This window comes from Schistocerca nitens, chromosome 5, assembly GCF_023898315.1.
Source record: "Schistocerca nitens isolate TAMUIC-IGC-003100 chromosome 5, iqSchNite1.1, whole genome shotgun sequence".
In the NCBI taxonomy this organism is placed as follows: domain Eukaryota; kingdom Metazoa; phylum Arthropoda; class Insecta; order Orthoptera; family Acrididae; genus Schistocerca; species Schistocerca nitens.
Genome location: NC_064618.1, coordinates 506,257,849 through 506,277,095, shown reverse-complemented (window position 1 = coordinate 506,277,095; position 19,247 = coordinate 506,257,849). Strand labels below are relative to the sequence as shown.

The 19,247-nt window shown below is 37.1% G+C and overlaps 1 protein-coding gene across 1 annotated transcript in view; it reads right to left on the bottom strand.

Moving 5' to 3' along the window:
* The window catches only part of LOC126259597 (protein disabled), a 102,459-nt gene extending 101,026 nt beyond the window's left edge, over window positions 1-1,433 (bottom strand). The window contains exons 1-2 of the mRNA XM_049956506.1: window positions 1,296-1,433; window positions 623-837 (exon numbers count right to left, since the gene is read on the bottom strand). Of these exons, the coding sequence (XP_049812463.1) occupies window positions 623-837; window positions 1,296-1,332 (252 nt within the window). The 5' untranslated portion in view covers window positions 1,333-1,433. The remainder of the gene's footprint in view (window positions 1-622; window positions 838-1,295) is intronic.
* Between the last annotated feature and the right edge of the window lie 17,814 nt (window positions 1,434-19,247).

Sequence of the window (19,247 nt, the reverse complement as noted above, 5' to 3'; positions counted from 1 at the left end):
TTTCTTAAATAGTTGATGAAACAGGTTTTATCAGCTTCTTGTCTTGTCACTGATACCAGCTTGAGACAGCTACTGATATTTATATTGCCCTGACTTTGTTTCAATTCCCAAGAAACAAAATTAACGGCTTCCCGCAGTGTGTCTAATAATGACAATTATAAGTTTTTTTCCTTGAGTTTAAAGTTTCTGTGGGAAAGGTTACTAATTATGCAAGAAGAAGAAGAAGGAGGAGGAGGAGAAGAAGAAACAACCAACACAACAGCAACATAACATTAGAAGGAACAAAACAATGTTGTGTATTATAAAAATATTGTTCCAAATATTAATGGATTAGAGTACCAGTAATGAGATATTTCCTCGCCTCTCACACAGAAATTCACTTCCATGATTATTACAAAACTGATTTGCAGTGCAGATAGATATTTGTATTCTTCAATTTACTATTTTTATGAATACACAGTGAAAACAAAAAATGTAACATGTTTTAAATTTTTAATATCTACTAAAGATAAAAAATGGTTTTAATCCAGTTTATTATACAAATACCTATATTTACTGACATTTGTGATGAAGATATGAGGAAATTAATGCTACTGCTAACAAAATATTGTTTCTTTCTTACCCCTGTCTTTTCATCCCTGAGACGCAAACCATCTATGGCAATATTTATGTTGATCCTTTGCTTGTGTTCTCCAGCAGCTCTGATTGCCATTTTGAGATCTGCCAAAGCCTCTTGACACATTCGGTCACCACGAGCTTCGTTGACCTCCAAAATTCCAATCAATTTAGCCTTGAAGCTCACCCCTTCTCCCAAGAATCTTGAGGGCTCATTCTTATCTGAAAAAAGAGAGATAAGTGCATAAATACTTGTTCTTAATTGTACATAAAATTATCAGAGAGGTTTTAAAATACAAAATTTTCTATAAATACAAGTTATTAGCTATTACAAATTCACAGATGAAGCATAAAAGTCAACAGACAGGTGAGATACCATGTTCATATGTCATAATAACATTGCTTTCGTCTAGAGATCACATACAGGTAAAACAACATACTGACACCTTAGTTAATACTGCCAGACGTGGCCTTTTTTCATTCATAGTCCTGTGTTGCCTGCAGCAACAGAGTTGACATCAGCTCAGTAATTTCATTATTTAAGTGCTTGTGCTAGCACATGCAGCATGGCTAATAACAACATGCATCTAGATGAAACGTGTGGAACAAAAATGTGCAAGTGACACTTTTTATGTGTTGCTAAAATTACACAAGTTTATGAAAATCTAAGGCTTACTCACATTTACAGGGACTGGTTTTCTTCCTTAAAGTTTGCATGAGATGAGTATTTTTTCATACACACATTTATAACCACTGTAGTATGTCTGAAGTGTCTGCTTAAACAGCAGTAATGGCTTCTTGCAGTTTAGGCAACACCATGTCATGCCCATGGGCTCTTATCACACAAACAAGATCATGTTGCACACAGGCAAGAGGTGTAAGTATTAACAACATCCTATCACTAACACGTATCCTACACTCCGGCATCTGCATTGATTTTCACTCCTAAGAAGGGTTATACACATTTCATTGATCCAGAGTGTGTGGGAAGGGAGGGGAGTGAGGGTGAGTCGTGCCATGCTCAGTGCTGCTGCCAGCACACCCCTGGATCAATACCCAGCATTCAGTGTACACTGGGGCTTCACAGAGGATGGACAGCTTGGCATGTTTCAGTAACAGGCACACAGGCTGAATTATATCAAGCTTTGTAAACTGCAGTGCTAGGCTGTGATTTGTGTTGTGTTCTGTTATTTACGTGTGTTCAATAAAGTTTCCCCTGTTTATGCATGACATATATTGAAATTATCAAAAACAGTCTCTGGTATGAATGCTTACCACCTGATACGTATATTTGTAAAAGATAAATAACAGTAGTAAATACACTATCCACATAACTCTTCATAAGTAAATACTATTAAATTTAGAGTTGTACTACTAATCATTATTTAACTTGTTGACTGATTGGCTGTATAATTGCATGCTGATGACAACTGCCTGACACTATGTAAATAACTTAGTGTAATTTACAGCAACATTTCTTACAAACTCTGCCTGTGCTCATATTTTTACCACTGTCACAAAAGGCGTAACTATATTTCTTCAGAAATACTTTCCAAACATGAACAACACAACTTATTAATGTTGAATGAAAATTTCATTACAAACACAATACTGCAAAAATATCTCTCCATTTTCATTTATTTTTGTTTATTACTTTTACATATAAAGAAATAACTGAATGAGTGACAGTAATTATTTTCCACTTCCACCAGTAACTAAAGTTGTTTATGGTCGACTACAGTTGACATTTTCTTCAAAATTTTCTGTGATTAAGATAGAAGAGCAAGGGGGATTGAAAGAAATATGTTACTGTTGATTTTGTAGTGGTATGCCGTAGTTTGGAAGTGAAAACTAAAGAAGCATTATCACCAGCTTTTTAAGGTTACATTTTTTAGGTAGTATATTCATTTTTGAGGCATTCTGCATGCTGACTGGCTATAAACTACATCAGTGACAGAGTGACTGAGTAAAATGTCTTAAGCATAATAATATTATTATTAATAACTCATTCAGTACTGGTACATAATTTGATACTTGACAAGCAATTTAATTTTTAAAGATTTATGACTGGGATTTAATTTCTTACAAACTTTTGGTCACATGTATATTTCTTGACATTACAACACTGAAGTATTTGGATTACAAAACACCACCAACATCTGTTGCCCATAATAAAATTCACATTACTGTGGCAGAAGACAAAAGTAAGGAATCAGAATGTCATCATACAAAAGGTATAAAACTTGTTGCACATAATAATTGGAAAACTCTTGTCTTCATTTTGAAAAATTCTGAGCTATCTATCTGGTTTATTGAAAACGGTGGACAGCAGTATTTCTTTTCTTATCATGTTCTAAGGATCAGATTAATCTGACAGGGAGAAAACAATAGTTCCTCAGTAAAACAATTAATAAATTCTGAATATCAGTCTACTGTAATAAGGAGAGTTTGCAAAGCACTGATTAGATTAGATTAGATTTACTTTCATTCCAATTGATCCATAGTGAGGAGGTCCTCCAGGATGTAGAACATGTCAGAAAAACAATAATACATGACAAATATTTACACAGGTCCCAAGTTGAATGATCGTCATTTTTTAAATGAACACTTTATGAAAAAAACATTTTACAAACAGTAATGCACTGAATTTAAAATTTAAAAATGTTTTTTATTTTTTATTTATAAGATAATAAACTACTATCATACTTTTTTACAATGAACACATTACTGCACTGAAATGGTACAGAAGTTAGATTGTACTTACACACACACACACACACACACACACTTATTTACAATGAACACATTAACAAATCAGTTGGTTCTACTGAGAAATACATCAATGGAGTAGAAGGAGTTGGTCACCAATAAATCCTTTAGGCTTCTCTTAAACTGAATTTCATTGGTTGTTTAGCATTTTATGGCTACAGGCAAGTTACTGAAAATGTGTGTTCCTGAATAATGCACACATTTCTGTACGAGAGTAAGTTACTTTAAATCCTTGTGATGGAGGTTAATGCCACAAAAATAATATACTTCATCCAAAAGCATAAAACATAAGGATATCCAGTTTGCTACATTCACAAGTGCATGTTGCCTTCACAAACTACAATATTCAAGTAACTTTTAATGAAATGTATTGTAACTGTGTTCTTTACGCAGTAGACAGTTCCTGACCAAAACTTATTACATACTCAGTTGTAATAAAAGCTGTTTTAAATGTGAAACAAGTAGTTCTGTAGACATGCTAAAGTCGATCAAGAAAAATTATCCTCTTCAAGAAAGAGCTACAAGCAGTTCCAGTCAATATAGCAACGAACTGAACAACAACATGTGGACATAAATTTTACTGTCTGCAAGTAGCATACCAATAAGGCACTACCTGAATGAGCTATACAGTAAACAGAAAAATTGTTTACAGATTTCTGGCGTTGACAAATTTGTATGTAATCTCAAGCTTTCAATGACTTATTCTGACGTCAACATATGGTGTTATCAGCCGGCAGTGTGGTACTTTATTTGGTTAGCTGAATTATGTTGTGGAGATGTAATGAAGTCATGCTATGTTATGGTAGTGTCTGATAGCGCAACATTGGTAGTCATACTAATTTCACTAGATGGTGGATAACTCAGCTTATTTCTCAGTAAACTTTCAGCACCATGTGAGCATTTCCATGCATGACTAGATAATGACAGGCTTCTAAAAACTTTGAACTAAAAACAGGCTAAAATTAATGAAAAGGTAATTTTGAAAATTTATTACTATTTGTCTTGTGTTTACTATTGACAAGAAAAAAGATTAGGATTCTAATTTGTTCACTGCTACCTTGTCCCCCTCCCCTTCTCATGAAAAACTGCAGCAAGGAATAAAATATGCACTACCTGTTCTTACTTCTTATGTAATTCAATACTTATTTTACTTAGACCCAAAATTAAGTAAATAAAAGGTAGCACATCTGAGGTTGGTACTACTTAAAGTAGTTTGGGCATCATGCATGTATAGTTCCCTGGATTAAGTTGAAGCTATGTTCAAAACATATCTTGACTGAGCTTAAAAATGCCTAGTAATCAGTGAATGCTGAACTATGCAATATTTTATAGCAAGGATTAGTATTTCCTTCACTGACAAAAGCTTACTTGCTGTCACAATGCAAACTTACATGTGCTGCACCTTGGCTAGGTTATTTGGACAGGAGCCTCTTTGATCATGCAGAGGAAAGGAATTTTCATAGCAAGTAGCACCTCTATTTGTCAAACAAATTTATCTTTTGCAGATCCTGATAGATATCTAATTTTCTTCAAATTATTTTTACTTTAAGAATTTAATAATATCATACCGCACATAAACCAGTATCACTAAGGCTTTCAACAACACTTGACATTTCATTGAGCACTTTCTCATTGTAAGGAAATAATTACCATTACGTAAATTTTTCCTCTACTTTTGGGTGGATTACAGTAATGTGTTGAAAAAAATTCTTACGTCATGATTTCATTGAAGTAACAAACCAAAATGCTATTATCCCCATGCATCTTCGTGATGAGTCCAAAAGTGCTTATTAGACTACATATACAGGTGATAAATGCCTAATGCCAAGACACCTGGCCAATGCTATATTTCCTTCTTCTTCTTATCATCATCATGATGCTCATCATCATCATCCATTTTCTAACTCTACCTTCACAAGTGTGGTGTACATATTTCTGTTATCTTACTGTTGTTTCTACTGGACTTTTTTTTCCTCTCTCCTTACATCTTAACTATTTCAAGTCTACTTCTTCTTGGCACTTTTACTTCCATGCACCTCGAAAGCAAGGTTTTATCTTTTCTGCTGTTCTTTTTGTCATTATATTGCCATGTTTCTTGATTTTACAACTGTGTGTACATTCTGTACAATACACAGATGATGACAAGTTTTCCCCTACTAGCCTGAGTTCAAATTTTATTTGTTGTGGCCCTCTGCCTCACATTTCAGAGAAATCAGATGTTAGTGTTTTCATTTTTCTCTACCTACATGATTCTAAACCAATGTTTAGATTAATACAGTCAGGCCACAGTGACTGCTGCAGCCCCCAAACTTCATAAACATTTTTGATTTCTTTGTGTGGCTCCTGTTTATACAATGAAGGAGGAAATCAGATTATCGTTTGTTTCAGAAATAGTCATTGATTTCAAAACCATCATCAATTTTGGCATAATATTCTTCAAGCAGCCTCAGAATTTTTTCTTCAATCAAACTGTCCCCTATTCTATGACAAACTTTTGTGATCAAGGCAACTACAGAAGTGCACTGCAAAACAAATGTACTGGAACAGATCACATCTTGTGATATGTTTTTCAAGTCATGAGCACTTTTTGGGAGCAGGAACATCCATTTAGGTGGCTATCCAAAGTGCCAAAATAGTGAACAACTGATTTCAAGCCATAATTGCTTAGAAATAATGCACTGTGAAGTAACAATCAAACAAACCACACTCAGAGATTCATTCTTCAATTACTGACTATCAGTGAAATCATTGTGTGCCTGTAATTTCTATGGGGTGCAACCAGAAGTGTTAACAAAAGTGTGTTCTGCACCTTCCCCCTACTATCCAACAAGATTTCCCACCTGACTGGTGATTTCTGGTGCTTTCATTAAATTTCTGTTTCACTTTTTAAATTTTTATGAAGACTTTTGTAGTTAATTGGTCATATCTATACTATTTCTGTGGAATACAATAATATTAGCTTTTCTCCATACAAGTATTGGTTACTTAACATTATCTAGCCGCTTAAGGTTTAGGTATGAACATCTCTGGTTGTTTTTTCTTCACACAGTCATTTCTTCCAAGACCTACTAACTAGGACCACCTCTTTAGTAGTCACATAGCTTTACAGAATGCCACAGAATAAAAGTTGGCGTGGTTAGGCAAAGTGTTCAGCCTTCTTAAATTGGTTAAAACCATCATCAATGACCAATTAAAACATGTTACTGTGGATCTATGTCGAGCAACAAGCAATGACCCTCATAAATGTTATCCAGGAAAACAGGTCCAGAAGCCGACACGCTTGTGTGTGCTTGTTAACAACATAATAGTAATCGTAGCAGCAAACAATACAAGCTACGAGGTGCTCGGTGTGTTTCCGGAGCATGTGCGGTGACTGCTGTCAAGGTATTGAGATAGATAAGAAAACTGAACTACTTGGTGTTCTGTAATAGCTCCCTATACTGTATGGCATAGGATTATATACATGAGAAGATGTAACTTAAAAGCTGCAAAACTGGTTGTGTGAGCCTCTAATTGACATCAATAAATGCAGCTATTGTGTGCACTATTGGACTTTTCATTCAGGAATGGATAATGTCTTTAAAAGAGGTTATCAGATGAACATCATCAACAAAATAAAAACAAAAGCACTGGAGCATAACCAAATTAAATCAGGCAGGAATTAGGCAAGAAAATATGACAATAAAAGTTTTTTTTATTCAGGAAGTAAAATAACTGATGGTGCATGGCGTAGAGAGGATGTAAAACACAGACTGGTAATAGAAAGAAAAACATTTCAGAAAAAGAGAATTTTTTAACATCCGATATAAAAATAAATGTTAGGAGGTCTTTTCACTAGGTATCTGTATGGAGTATAGCCTTGTATGGATGTGAAATGTGAGTATTCAAACAAGAAGAGAATAGAAGTGTTTGAAATGTGGTCCTACAGAATAATGGTGAAAATTAGGCGGGTAGATCAAACAACTAATAAGGAGGTACTGCATCAAACTGGAGGAAAAAGATATTTATAGCACAACATGACTAAAAAAAGAAATCAGTTGATCCTGAAGATAGTGAATCTGATAATGGAGGATAGTGTGCAGGATAAAAATTGTAGAGGCAGACCAAGGATTCTATACAGCACATAGGTTTAAATGAATGTAGGTTGTCATAGTTAGACAGAGATAAAGGGGCTAACACAGGACAGACCATCATGGAAATCAGCTCAAACTAGTCTTCGGAAAGAAGACTACAACTATTTGCAAAATAACGCAGATCTGACAGTTTCTACTTTTATGAGTTTCTATTTGCTTACGATAGATGGTACTCCCATTCTACACATATGCTAGCTTATTGACCACAAAACACAAGCTGTCTAAGTTGCAACTTTACAGGAGTGTATAAACCAAGAGAAAGACAAAACTACTTTTATTCATACACAATGAGTTAAAAGGCTGTATGTAGATTAATCTATGTAAGTGTACATATACAGAAGTTAAAGATGCAACATTGTTCTGTTTCCCATTTAGCAGTGCAAGGGGAGGCCATTGGAAACAATAACACGAAGACATCAGCTGTAAATAATGGTGAGGAACAATATATGAGAAACAGAGTTATTGCATGTAAACATGGAATGAGACCTACTTCATTCATATTGCAGTGGTTGGTAGTTGCAAAATATACCAATAGATGGCAGCTCTATCCTAATTTCAAATTCTCACTAACAGCAAGTGGTAAGTGGCACAAACTTGGCTGCTAGTAGTAGGAACATGTGTGGTATTTGTGACAGGAAAATGCTTTTCAGGGTTGAATTGTGCAAATCTAGGGATGATGTGGGTAATTACAACTCAACTCAGATAAAGATCCTGAATATGTTCCTCAATGCAAATGCACTTCAACAGTTGGTGCTAATCAGATACATATGAATTATTATTTTGGCAAGTAAACAATGTTAAGTAAGGTCCCTTAACATAGTTTATGTGAATTTATGTAATAGTTTGATGGCAGAAATGTTAAGGGCAATTCTTAACACAGTTATGTGCTGTAATAAGGTGACAGTAAAATTAATTTTATATTTTGCTGAATCATATATTAATTTTGAGACAGTTGTACTTTATCATTGCAAAAACTGGTAATGTAAATCTTAATATGATAAACTGCAACAATTTGGACTTTTAAACTTGTATTTTTGAGAGGTTTCACAGTACTGTTTTGATACTTTGCCCAGCAAGTAAACAGTGGTAAGACAATGCTAACCCACGAGAGATGCACCCAGTTTGCAAATAAAAAATGTTAAATATACGATGATGTATTTTTAAGAATAAAATTTTGGATACAATTTATAACTTTAAAAACATCTCAGTACCCTACAAATATTTGAAAACAATGAGTTACCTGGATAAAAAGATCACTATGGATGTACTTGAAGTATCATATTTATGAGATTTTACTTAAACCTTACTGCACAATTTCTCAAAACAACCTTACCACAGTTTACAGCCAAGGTATTCGAAGCAATTGCAGAAATGATAGGGCAACCCCCAACTGAAGGGAAGGAACATGAATGTTTATTACTTTTTCTTGTGGAGCTCTCTCACATTTTTTATTTGTCCTCTTTCTCATATTCTTGAGCATCTATTTCATTAATTTGCCCTTGTCTTGTTGTATCTTCATTTCAGTTTGCTTCTATAAATACAGCCACTGTAGTTTCAATATATAGCTAGGCCATGGAGTTCATTATTTATGTATGCTGTTGTGTTTTCTCTAACAGGCATCAACATGTGTAGTTTCAAACATATCAGTTGAGATATACAGACTGACTGTACAGAAAATGGCCTTCAAAAAGCAGAATGTTACTGGCAGTAGCAACAACTACACTATGTGACCAAAAGTATGTTTTTGTGAGTGTCCAGATACTTTTGATCACATAGTGTATCTGGTTTGTTGATGAGTTTCACAACTTCTCAGCCTGCTAATAAATATGTAATCATAGATTTCTTTCAGTGTCTTCATTTGACTGGGATTATACTTATATTACAACAAAATGTATACATTATAATTAGAAATGCTACACTTGTCTTTATCTCTTTTATTCGTTTTGGTATTCAGCCTTGTGTATACCATTAATTTAATTTCTTCACAGCTGAAAGTTTCCAACATGACCAAATCATCATCTATGTGTTTATTATTGCATTTACTTTCTGTTTATCTATTTCTGGTCTCATGTTGCCATCTATTACAACTGTAAACAGTAAATCCAATATAATACTTCTTTATTTTAATCTCAATGTCTGAAATCTTACACTAATTCCCCCTGCTCCTATGTGTGTGCTGCTGTACTGAACAGCAAGTCTGGAAAGTATGGTCCATTTATGCAATGACCTTTATTAGCAGTTTGAATCAGTTCTAAGTTACATATGTAATTTAATTACAAATGCAAGAAATGTGAGACAATCTGATATTCTCTCCAGAAGCAGTGAGAATGAGATATTTGTGAATCATTTGTTTACTGACAGTCTTATAAGTTCTACTGTGGCAGAAGATTCACGATGGACAATTAATAGGGTACACATCAGTCATTATGACTGACTTGCTGTGTTTAATTGGCAAAAACAAGACCAATAATTTGGTCTATCACACTAAGTGATATCAGTTAAATACTTCATTCCTTTTTGCATACCATTAATTATGGAATTGTTACAGATTATTTCAAGTCGAGAAAAATTTGTGTAAGATGTATTCCCATACAGGATTTTTTATAACAATGCCAGAGCTCATGCTGCTTAGAAAACAAAACTTCAGTAACATTTTCAAGGGGAAAACCTTGGTCACACATCTAACTGCTTAAATCTGTCTCCTTCTGATTATCACATTTCATGAAATTGAAGGACATGAAGAAATTGGTTTTCACCTTTTTCAATCTCTGATGTCAAAGGAACATGAATGAGGGTTACAAAAAGTTATCACATGATATAACTTGGATATTATGACTTTTTGGAGACTGAAAATCTCCTCTACAAAAACCAACATGGGTTCAACAAACAGAGATCTTGGAAAACTCAGCTCACTCTGTTCATTTGTGGGATCTAGAGCACTTTTGTCAGTTTCCAGCCTTATGCTGTATTCCTGGACTTCATGAGTTCCACACTGTCATTTACTGAAGAGGAGTGGGGGGTTGGTGGAAGTTGGAACACTATGAACTTACTGTGTAGTGGACCAGATTTGTGACATTTCACGACTTCCTTGCAGATAGAACTCAATACAATGCTCTTAATGGGATAAAGCTCAACAAATGTAATTTCTTGAGTACACCAACAAATTATGATGGAATCATTGCTGTTTACAATATACAGTGTGAACCAAATTCCACTGACAAAATTTCGTAAGTTTTTCAGGGATACTTTTTGAGTATTTTGGTACAAGGGACTCGATCTCTGGTGCCTCATTAAAGAGTAATTGCAGTAATTGCATTTTACTTGATTTATTGTGCTCATGTATCTTTGTACTGTACTGAAAATATTGGTATAACACTGGAAACATTGAGGTATGCACAGTGCACCGTGCGTCTTGTTGGGAAACACTTGCTCCAGTCATTCATGGTACTTGTTGTTGACAACAGTAAAGCCCAAATTACTCTTTGACCTCAAGACTGCATTCAGTATTTTTTTCTGGCTAAGTCAGTTGTTCATTAACAGCCATATTGGTTACTGATGGAGAGTTTGCCAAAACACACCAGGTGTACGGTTTCACTGAATGCAATGGAAGAGCTACACAATGATGCTATGCTGAGACATTCTCCCATCAGTACAACCTCACTGCACTATTGCAGCATCTGTCTGAGGGTTGCTGCATTATGCTGTATTTTGTGTTGTCATATTATAGTCTTGTTAAGGTATTTTCCCATAAATAAAGGTAGCTGGGATGATAAACCAAATAAATCACTATTACATCATTACTCTGCAATGAACCACAGGAGGTCTTGGTCACTACTATCAAAATACTCACAAAATATTCCTAAACAACCTCTGAAAGTTTGTTGGTGGAGTTCTGGTTCACCCTCTATATAAGTGATGTAATGGATAACATCGGACACTCCATGAGGCCATTCACAGATGATGCAATCTATAAGAAGGTAGCAACACCAATAGACTGTAGCAGACTCCAGAAAGATCTACATAGAATTGATGGTTGCTGCAGGGACTGGCAATTGACCCTAAGCATAGGTAATTGTAACATATTGCACATAAACAGGCGAAGAAATCCACTATCATACAATTTACTACTGGTGAAAAAACACCAGAAACAGTAACAATTGTAAAACACTTAACAGTAACCCTCCACATAAATCTAAAGTAGAATGACCACATATAACAAATAGCAGGATAGGCAGATTCCAGACTGAGATTCAGAAGAAGAATCATAAGGAAATATATTTCAGCCATGAAAGAAGTTATTTTCAAAACACTTCTTTGGTCGCTCATGAGTCCTGGTAATTAGTCTGGGACCTTTACCAGGTTGGATTAATAGAAGAAATAGAGAAGATCCAATCAAAAGCCACACTTTTTTGTTTAGTGAGTGTGACAGTGTTACAGACTAGAGTGGTATGCGCTATAAGACATCATGGAGAGATTTAATACTGAAATTCTGAGAGAACATGTTCGAGGAAGAATCTGACTACATGTTACTTACTCCCTCCTAAATATCGCAAAATTATCACAATGCGAAAATCCAGTTAATTAAAGCTAATACACAGATTTATCTTTAACCATTCTTCCCATGATTCCTTTGCAAATGGAACAGGGAAAGGAGGACAAACAGGGGTGCCAGAAGTGCCCTCCCTCCAATTGCGACCTAGGCATGTAAAATATGAATTTAAATGGTGACTACATACACATTATGTAGCTTGCTGTGCTCATGAGTTTGTCAATAATTAATGTTTCTTATTAGTCATCTTCTTGTCATGTCTGCAGCCAGATCATGGAGTTAGTTTGACACAACATTTCAGTGGTCCAGGCAGATCACTGAAATAATGGGTCTAGATGACTCTATGATCTGGCTGCAGACCCTACAAGAATATACTCAGTTAATACATCATGAAAGTTTACGTAGCCCTGACAACATTTGCTGGTTGTGTTTTCACAAACTGTACACTATAGCAGAAAATGCACTGTACATTTCCTTTCTCAGCTATTTTTTGGGTCACATCTTCCCAGTGTTTTCTCTTCTGGTAATTATCAACACTGTAGCATAACACATGATACATGATGCTTTTTCAATACTTCTGGCATGCAGGTGTCCTTGATTTGCCTCCTGATGGCAACATAATTCTGTACCCTACACTATGAGAATACTAACTAAATTCTAAATTACGGGTGCACCTTGTTTCTAGTCTTCTTATGTGGAACATTATAAAAAACCATAAAAACTAGAGTGTCTGGTGATGATTTGAGAAAACGCCTTTAATTTCTTGTATCACAGATGGTCCGTGTGAACTCATTTTTACTATGGTAGACAAGGTTGTGTACTTCTTAGTCAATGAGGCATGTATAGGTAGAACAATAGATAGCATGCTGCCTGCAGAAGGCAAGGATCTATATTCAACTCTAGGTTTATCATACAACTGTAGCTTGTCCAACATTCATTGCAATGTACTTGTAGTGGAAAAGTAGCAGGAGTGGCACTATCAAACGTCCTTGGAACACTATATGATAACCATACTTGTGGGTGAGTTTCCATTGTGGATAACATACTACAATATGGCTATCACTAAATACTCAGTCCAATTGCAAATCCTTTTGAAGCTGGCTACACTGTACCATAGAATCAAAAACATTTTGGAAAATAGGAACACCGGGTTATTTCTGCCCACATATTTGACAACGTTTAATGTTTCAGAATCCACAGTGACTCCTACAGAGAAGACCGTTTTTTCTTTGGTATCCATTGTGTTTGAAATTAGATTATGCTCTAGGACAGGGGTGTCCAACCCCCGGGCTGTCTGCAGCCCAAAGTAAGTATCAAAACTATCTATGCACCCAAGAAGTGAGCATCTGTCACACGATTGGTCAAAAAGAGAGTTCTGTTTATGCAAAATTATGATAAACTGAAACATAAGGAAGGCCTGAAATATGCAGTCATACTCTTCAATTTGGTACAATAATCTGAAAACTGATTCCAGGATTTTCAAAAAAATAATCAAAATTTTTGTATTTAGGTTACATCGTTTACAAACATTTTAGACACAATGCAAGAATATTTTCATATGGAATGTATTAAGTTGCACTCTGGCATGCAATTAAAAGAAAAAGTTCATCAAGTATCTTTGTTACACTTCAACAAATCATACCTGCCCAGAGACAAATATCCCCTGCCGCACAGCCAAGCGTTATATATGTCATCTTTCTTTGAAACATGTAAGTTTGTGAGGAGTTATTTTCAAGAGTAAGGCACACAAAGAGTAAAAAGACAACCAAAATCTCAGATGAACACCTTGAGAACATCCTGAGAAAGCAATCAGTGGTCAAATGTCACGTTAACTTTGTCACGTTAATTCTGTGATTTTTAATTACTTCTTGTTGTTGTGGTCTTCAGTCCATAGAGTGGTTTGATGCAGCTCTCCATGCTGCTCTATCCTGTGCAAGCTTCTTCATCTCCAAGTACCTACTGCAACCTACATCCTTCTGAATCTCCTTAGTGTATTTATTGCAATTACTTATACATAAAATTATTAGTGCATGTGGCCTGTGGGCTGAGCACCCCTGTTCTAGAGCATAATATGATTTCAAACACAGTTGGCAACCAAGAAACAAATTGTCTTCTCTGTAGCAATCGCTGTGGATTCTTTCAACTAAAGAATCATGAATTATAAACTACTTAAATGTGTCGGTTATGAGTATATACCTCTGACCATCCACCCCATTTTTACCTCCCAGTGGTTATTGTTAGTATTAAGTAAATTATTTGTGGCTGAGGTTGAGCACCCCTGCTCTAGAAGTGAGTGATTTAGGGTGCCAATTCAGTGTATCAGTTCTACTGCATTTATTTTAGATGTGTGTCATTATTTCCTTCCAAACAATGGGAATAGTTCTTCATTTAAAGGTTTTATGGGTAATTATGCTTAAAAATGGAACTAATTCACCTGAAAATTTCACATGGAACCTAACTGCTCCTGCAGTTGATGGCTAAGAAATTTCTTTAATATGCCACAATTATAGTAGTTTTTAGAAGTTCACAACAATATTTCAAGAAAGTAAATGACAATAGAGACTCTTGAAAGACATTAATAACACCACCTAGGATTCACATGGTTGGGAGAAAATATATACCACACAAACTGTTCACTCAATGGCAGAGTGTTTGCTATTTTGAAATAGCTTTGGAAGATAGAAGGTAGGTACTGGCACAAGTGAAGTTGTGTGGTCGAGTCATGAGTTGCTTCTTCCACAGTCCAGTCAGTGAGGTCGTTACCCACGAATGACAGGGTCCTATGTTTGAGTTCTTGTCTGGCACACAGTTTTAATCTGCCACAACTTAGGTACACAGGAATACACTAATCACTACATTTCAGACTTATATATGATCTCCCATAATTCAATATGGTTTGATGTCCCACATGCTGCCATCAGAGAATCCAAACAACATGGCATCGTAGATGTGTTTCTGGGGTACTTCCCTCCACAAGATTTACTTGCAGGTCTACAAAGATTTGTCAACAGTTGTTGCTGGAAGATGACAAAAAACAGGTTGCCGACCAACCAAATCTCAGACATGCTCAATGGGCAGAATTTCAAAAAACATGCAAGCTGTGTGACCTGTAGAAAGTTCACTGCCTTGAGCACAATAGACTGACATCAGCACTGTAACATCTGACATGTATCTGGCCCTCCTATAAGGCAAATTGGAGTGGGATTCCACAACAAACACCTGTTTTAACCGTTCTACCGCTGGTGTCAGCAGTGAAGTGCTTATAGTGGTATGAGTAATTTTTTTTTTCTGGCCATGTAAGTTAATGCAGAAGCATTTGTGCTATTAGTCCAGTCCACAGCAGACAAAATCAAACCATTCAAATAGACAAGACCACACCTGTTGCACTGCTTCAGAAACAGGTAAACATTCTGGACTGTGCTGTCATTACAGTCATGCTACTGCATGCTTCAATCACACTGTGTCGTTTTCAGTACTGATTTATTAATGTCCTTGGCTCTCTTCCATCCACTGGTTTAGTACGTGCACCACTGTATTAGAAAGATGCATAACATGGTTCAACATGCCATGTTATGACAAACCTATTTACTGGAGAACAATCATTCTGTATGTTCTAACTCACATACTACATGAGCACTCTAACAAGAAAATTTTTTTTATTCCCCTCTATGATCACAATATAAAGTCCTTCAACGATGATTGGTTTCAGTCAGTAATGACCAGCTTCAAATCTGTTCTACACCATATCCTAATGTGATAAAGCTGTAATGCCATCGTCAAAACATATAAATACACTCAACAAAGTATCGTCAAATAGAACTAAAATATGGTATAAAATAGGCCACATCGTCCACACAGTCATTTTGCAAAGCCTTGCTGTGAATCCATCAGCAAATACTGATTTCAGGTCAACTTTATCTGTAGAAACAACTGGCTCAAAATGGTGCCCAGCATGTCAATGGAGAGTGAGATGTGAACCATCTACTGCAATTCTCTTTGCATGATTGCAGAACATACACGAGTTGCATGAGACTCTCATACATTCTCTCACAAGTGCTTGTAAGGTCATAGCTTCAGGTTGTTCTTCCAAGAACAGGAACATCACCTCCAGCAACATGAATTTCACCACCTTCTGCTATTGTGGTGGGCTGACTAGATCCACTCCCACTATCCTTCTTACCACCAGCAACCTCTTCATCTACAACAAGTGCAGGTGAAACTTTTACTACTATCCTCACTACCTGGCTCAGGTTCTTCAGCTGTTCCTCCCCCATCATCTGACATATCTTCAGATTTTTGCTTTGTTTCCGTTTCTGGAGGTATGTCTTTTTCTTTCTTCACTCAAAGGCACCACTTGTGCTTCTGAAGAGGAGCTTGAGTCTTCAGTCTTGTGGCTCAGAATCTCATTTGCTGATCCTGTAAAATGACTGTGTGGATGATGTGGCCTATTTTACACTGTATTTTAGTTCTACATGACAATGCTTTGTTGAGTGTATTTATCTGTTTTGATGAGGCCATTACAGCTTTACCACATTAGGACATGGTGTAGAACAGACCTGAAGAAGGTCATTACTGACTGAAACTGGTCATTGTCTAAGGGCTTTATATTGTGATCATAGACTGGAATAAAAAAACATTTGACAGTAGCTGAATCACTGTTTGTATTTGTGGCTACGTCACAGCTGGTGACTCTAAGAAGAGTTTTGGAAAAGTGGCTGCTAGGAGTGGCTGAATCAATAGAAACTAAAATACACTACTGGCTATTAAAATTGCTACACCACGAAGATGACGCGCTTCAGACGCGAAATTTAACCGACAGGAAGAAGATGCTGTGATATGCAAATTACTAGCTTTTCAGAGCATTCACACAAGGTTGGCGCCGGTGGCGACACCTACAACGTGCTGACACAAGGAAATTTTCCGACCGATTTTTCATACACAAACAGCAGTCGACTAGCGTTGCCTGGTGAAACATTGTTGTGATGCCTTGTGTAAGGAGGAGAAATGCGTACCATCACGTTTCCAACTTTGATAAAGGTCGGATTGTAGCCTATCGCAATTGCGGTTTATCGTAACGCAACATTGCTGCTTGCGTTGGTCGAGATCCAATGACCGTAAGCAGAATACTGAATCCCAAAAGCCTCGTATCACTAGCAGTCGAGATGACAGGCATCTTATCCGCATGGCTGTAATGCATCGTGCAGCCACTGTCCCATCAGCAGATGGGGATGTTTGCAAGACAACAACCTACTGCAAGGACAGTTGGACGACGTTTGCAGCAGCATGGACTATCAGCCCGGACACCATGGCTGCGGTTACCCTGGACGTGCATCAGAGACAGGAACGCCTACTATGGTGTACTCAACGACGAACCTGGGTGCACGAATGGCAAAACGTCATTCTTTCGGATAAATTCAGGTTCTGTTTACAGCATCATGATGGTCGCATCCGTGTTTGGCGACATAGCGGTAAACGCACACTGAAAGCGTGTATTCGTCATCACCATACTGGCGTATCACCCGGCGTGATGGTATGGGGTGCCGTTGGTTACACGTCTCGGTCACCTCTTGTTCGCATTGACGGCACTTTGAACAGTGGACGTTACTTTTCAGATGTGTTACGATCCGTGGCTGTACCTTTCATTCGATCCCTGTGAAACACTACATTTCAGCAGGATAATGCACAACCGCATGTTGCAGGTCCTGTACGGGCATTTCTGGATATAGAAAATGTTCGACTGCTTCCCTGGCCAGCACATTCTCCAGATCTCTCTCCAATTGAAAACGTTTGGTCAATGGTGGCCGAGCAACTGGCTCGTCACAATATGCCAGTCACTACTCTTGATGAACTGTGGTATCGTGTTGAAGCTGCATGGGCAGCTGTACCTGTACACGCCATCCAAGCTCTGTTTGACTCAATGCCCAGGCATATCAAGGCCGTTATTAGGGCCAGAGGTGGTTGTTCTGGGTACTGATTTCTCAGGATGTATGCACCCAAATTGCGTGGAAATGTAATCACATGTCAGTTCTAGTATAATATATTTGTCCAATGAATACCGTTTATCATCTGCATTTCTTCTTGGTGTTGCAATTTTAATGACCAGTAGTGTATGTTGACTAGTACTGAAAACCTTCCAGTCGCACCCAGCTTTAATTAAAGACAATTAATGCATCAAACATGCAAGCAAATAAGACGATTGCCAACTCAACTACACAATAGCTTTTCTGCAATTTTTCTGTAGATATAAATACACTAACATTATTCTGCAAGTTCACATTGGCAGAAACTACTAGAAAGGCAAATTCTGTCGATTTATCTAATCCCGTGAGCAACGTGACCTCCAGTCATCTTACAGTTCTTATATTGCGAACTTTGATGTCAGTGAGACGTAGTGGTTTTCACGTTCCCACTTTGGAAGCTTTTCACAAAATGAATGGTGCATCAATAACGTTTCTGGTTACACAGGAGATGACGCTGCAGGGACTAGATATATGCCATAATTTTACAAAATTGAGCGTTTAATGCTCGTACAGCTGCTTACGGTACATTTCTTGTCAGTTTGAATTCATTTGGTGCCTTGTTTCTGAGTGTGGAATTTTCGCAGTGTTAGAGTTCAGATGTGTTCACCAAATTTCTTTCTCCCAAGTACTGGTAAGCATCACTACCTCTTGATAAACACTATTCTGGGCAACCTAGTTCCTTTTCGTATTTTGTATGAATTATTACTCTGTCACAACAGCGGCACAGCAAAGCTGTAAAAGCTGCAGGTTCTAAAACTGTACTGACTGGAATGCGTTACATAAAGAAGAGTGAAACTTTTAAGAAATTCTGCAAACGTATTGAGTGGCCTACAAAGTACAGACTCCAAGATTCCAGTGGCTAGATCTTCAGAGATTAGATTTCTAATATGTGATAGGAACTGAACCTTTCCTGCTGGCTGTGTGGCGCGGAGGCAGCATCCTGTTCTGTTATCTCTGGCTGAGGGGTGGGAAGGGAGGGGAGGGGATGGCCGGAAGCGTCCACAAAAAAGGCCACCGATGCAAGCTGAGCCCCGCCTAATGGAGCAGCCCGGATCCGGTGCTGCAGTCACAAGAGGCTGCTGCCGATTCGCAGCCCTGCCACGTGCGCTCGTTGGGGACGAATACTACACCACTATCTCTTTCTGAGGAGGTCGGTCCGGT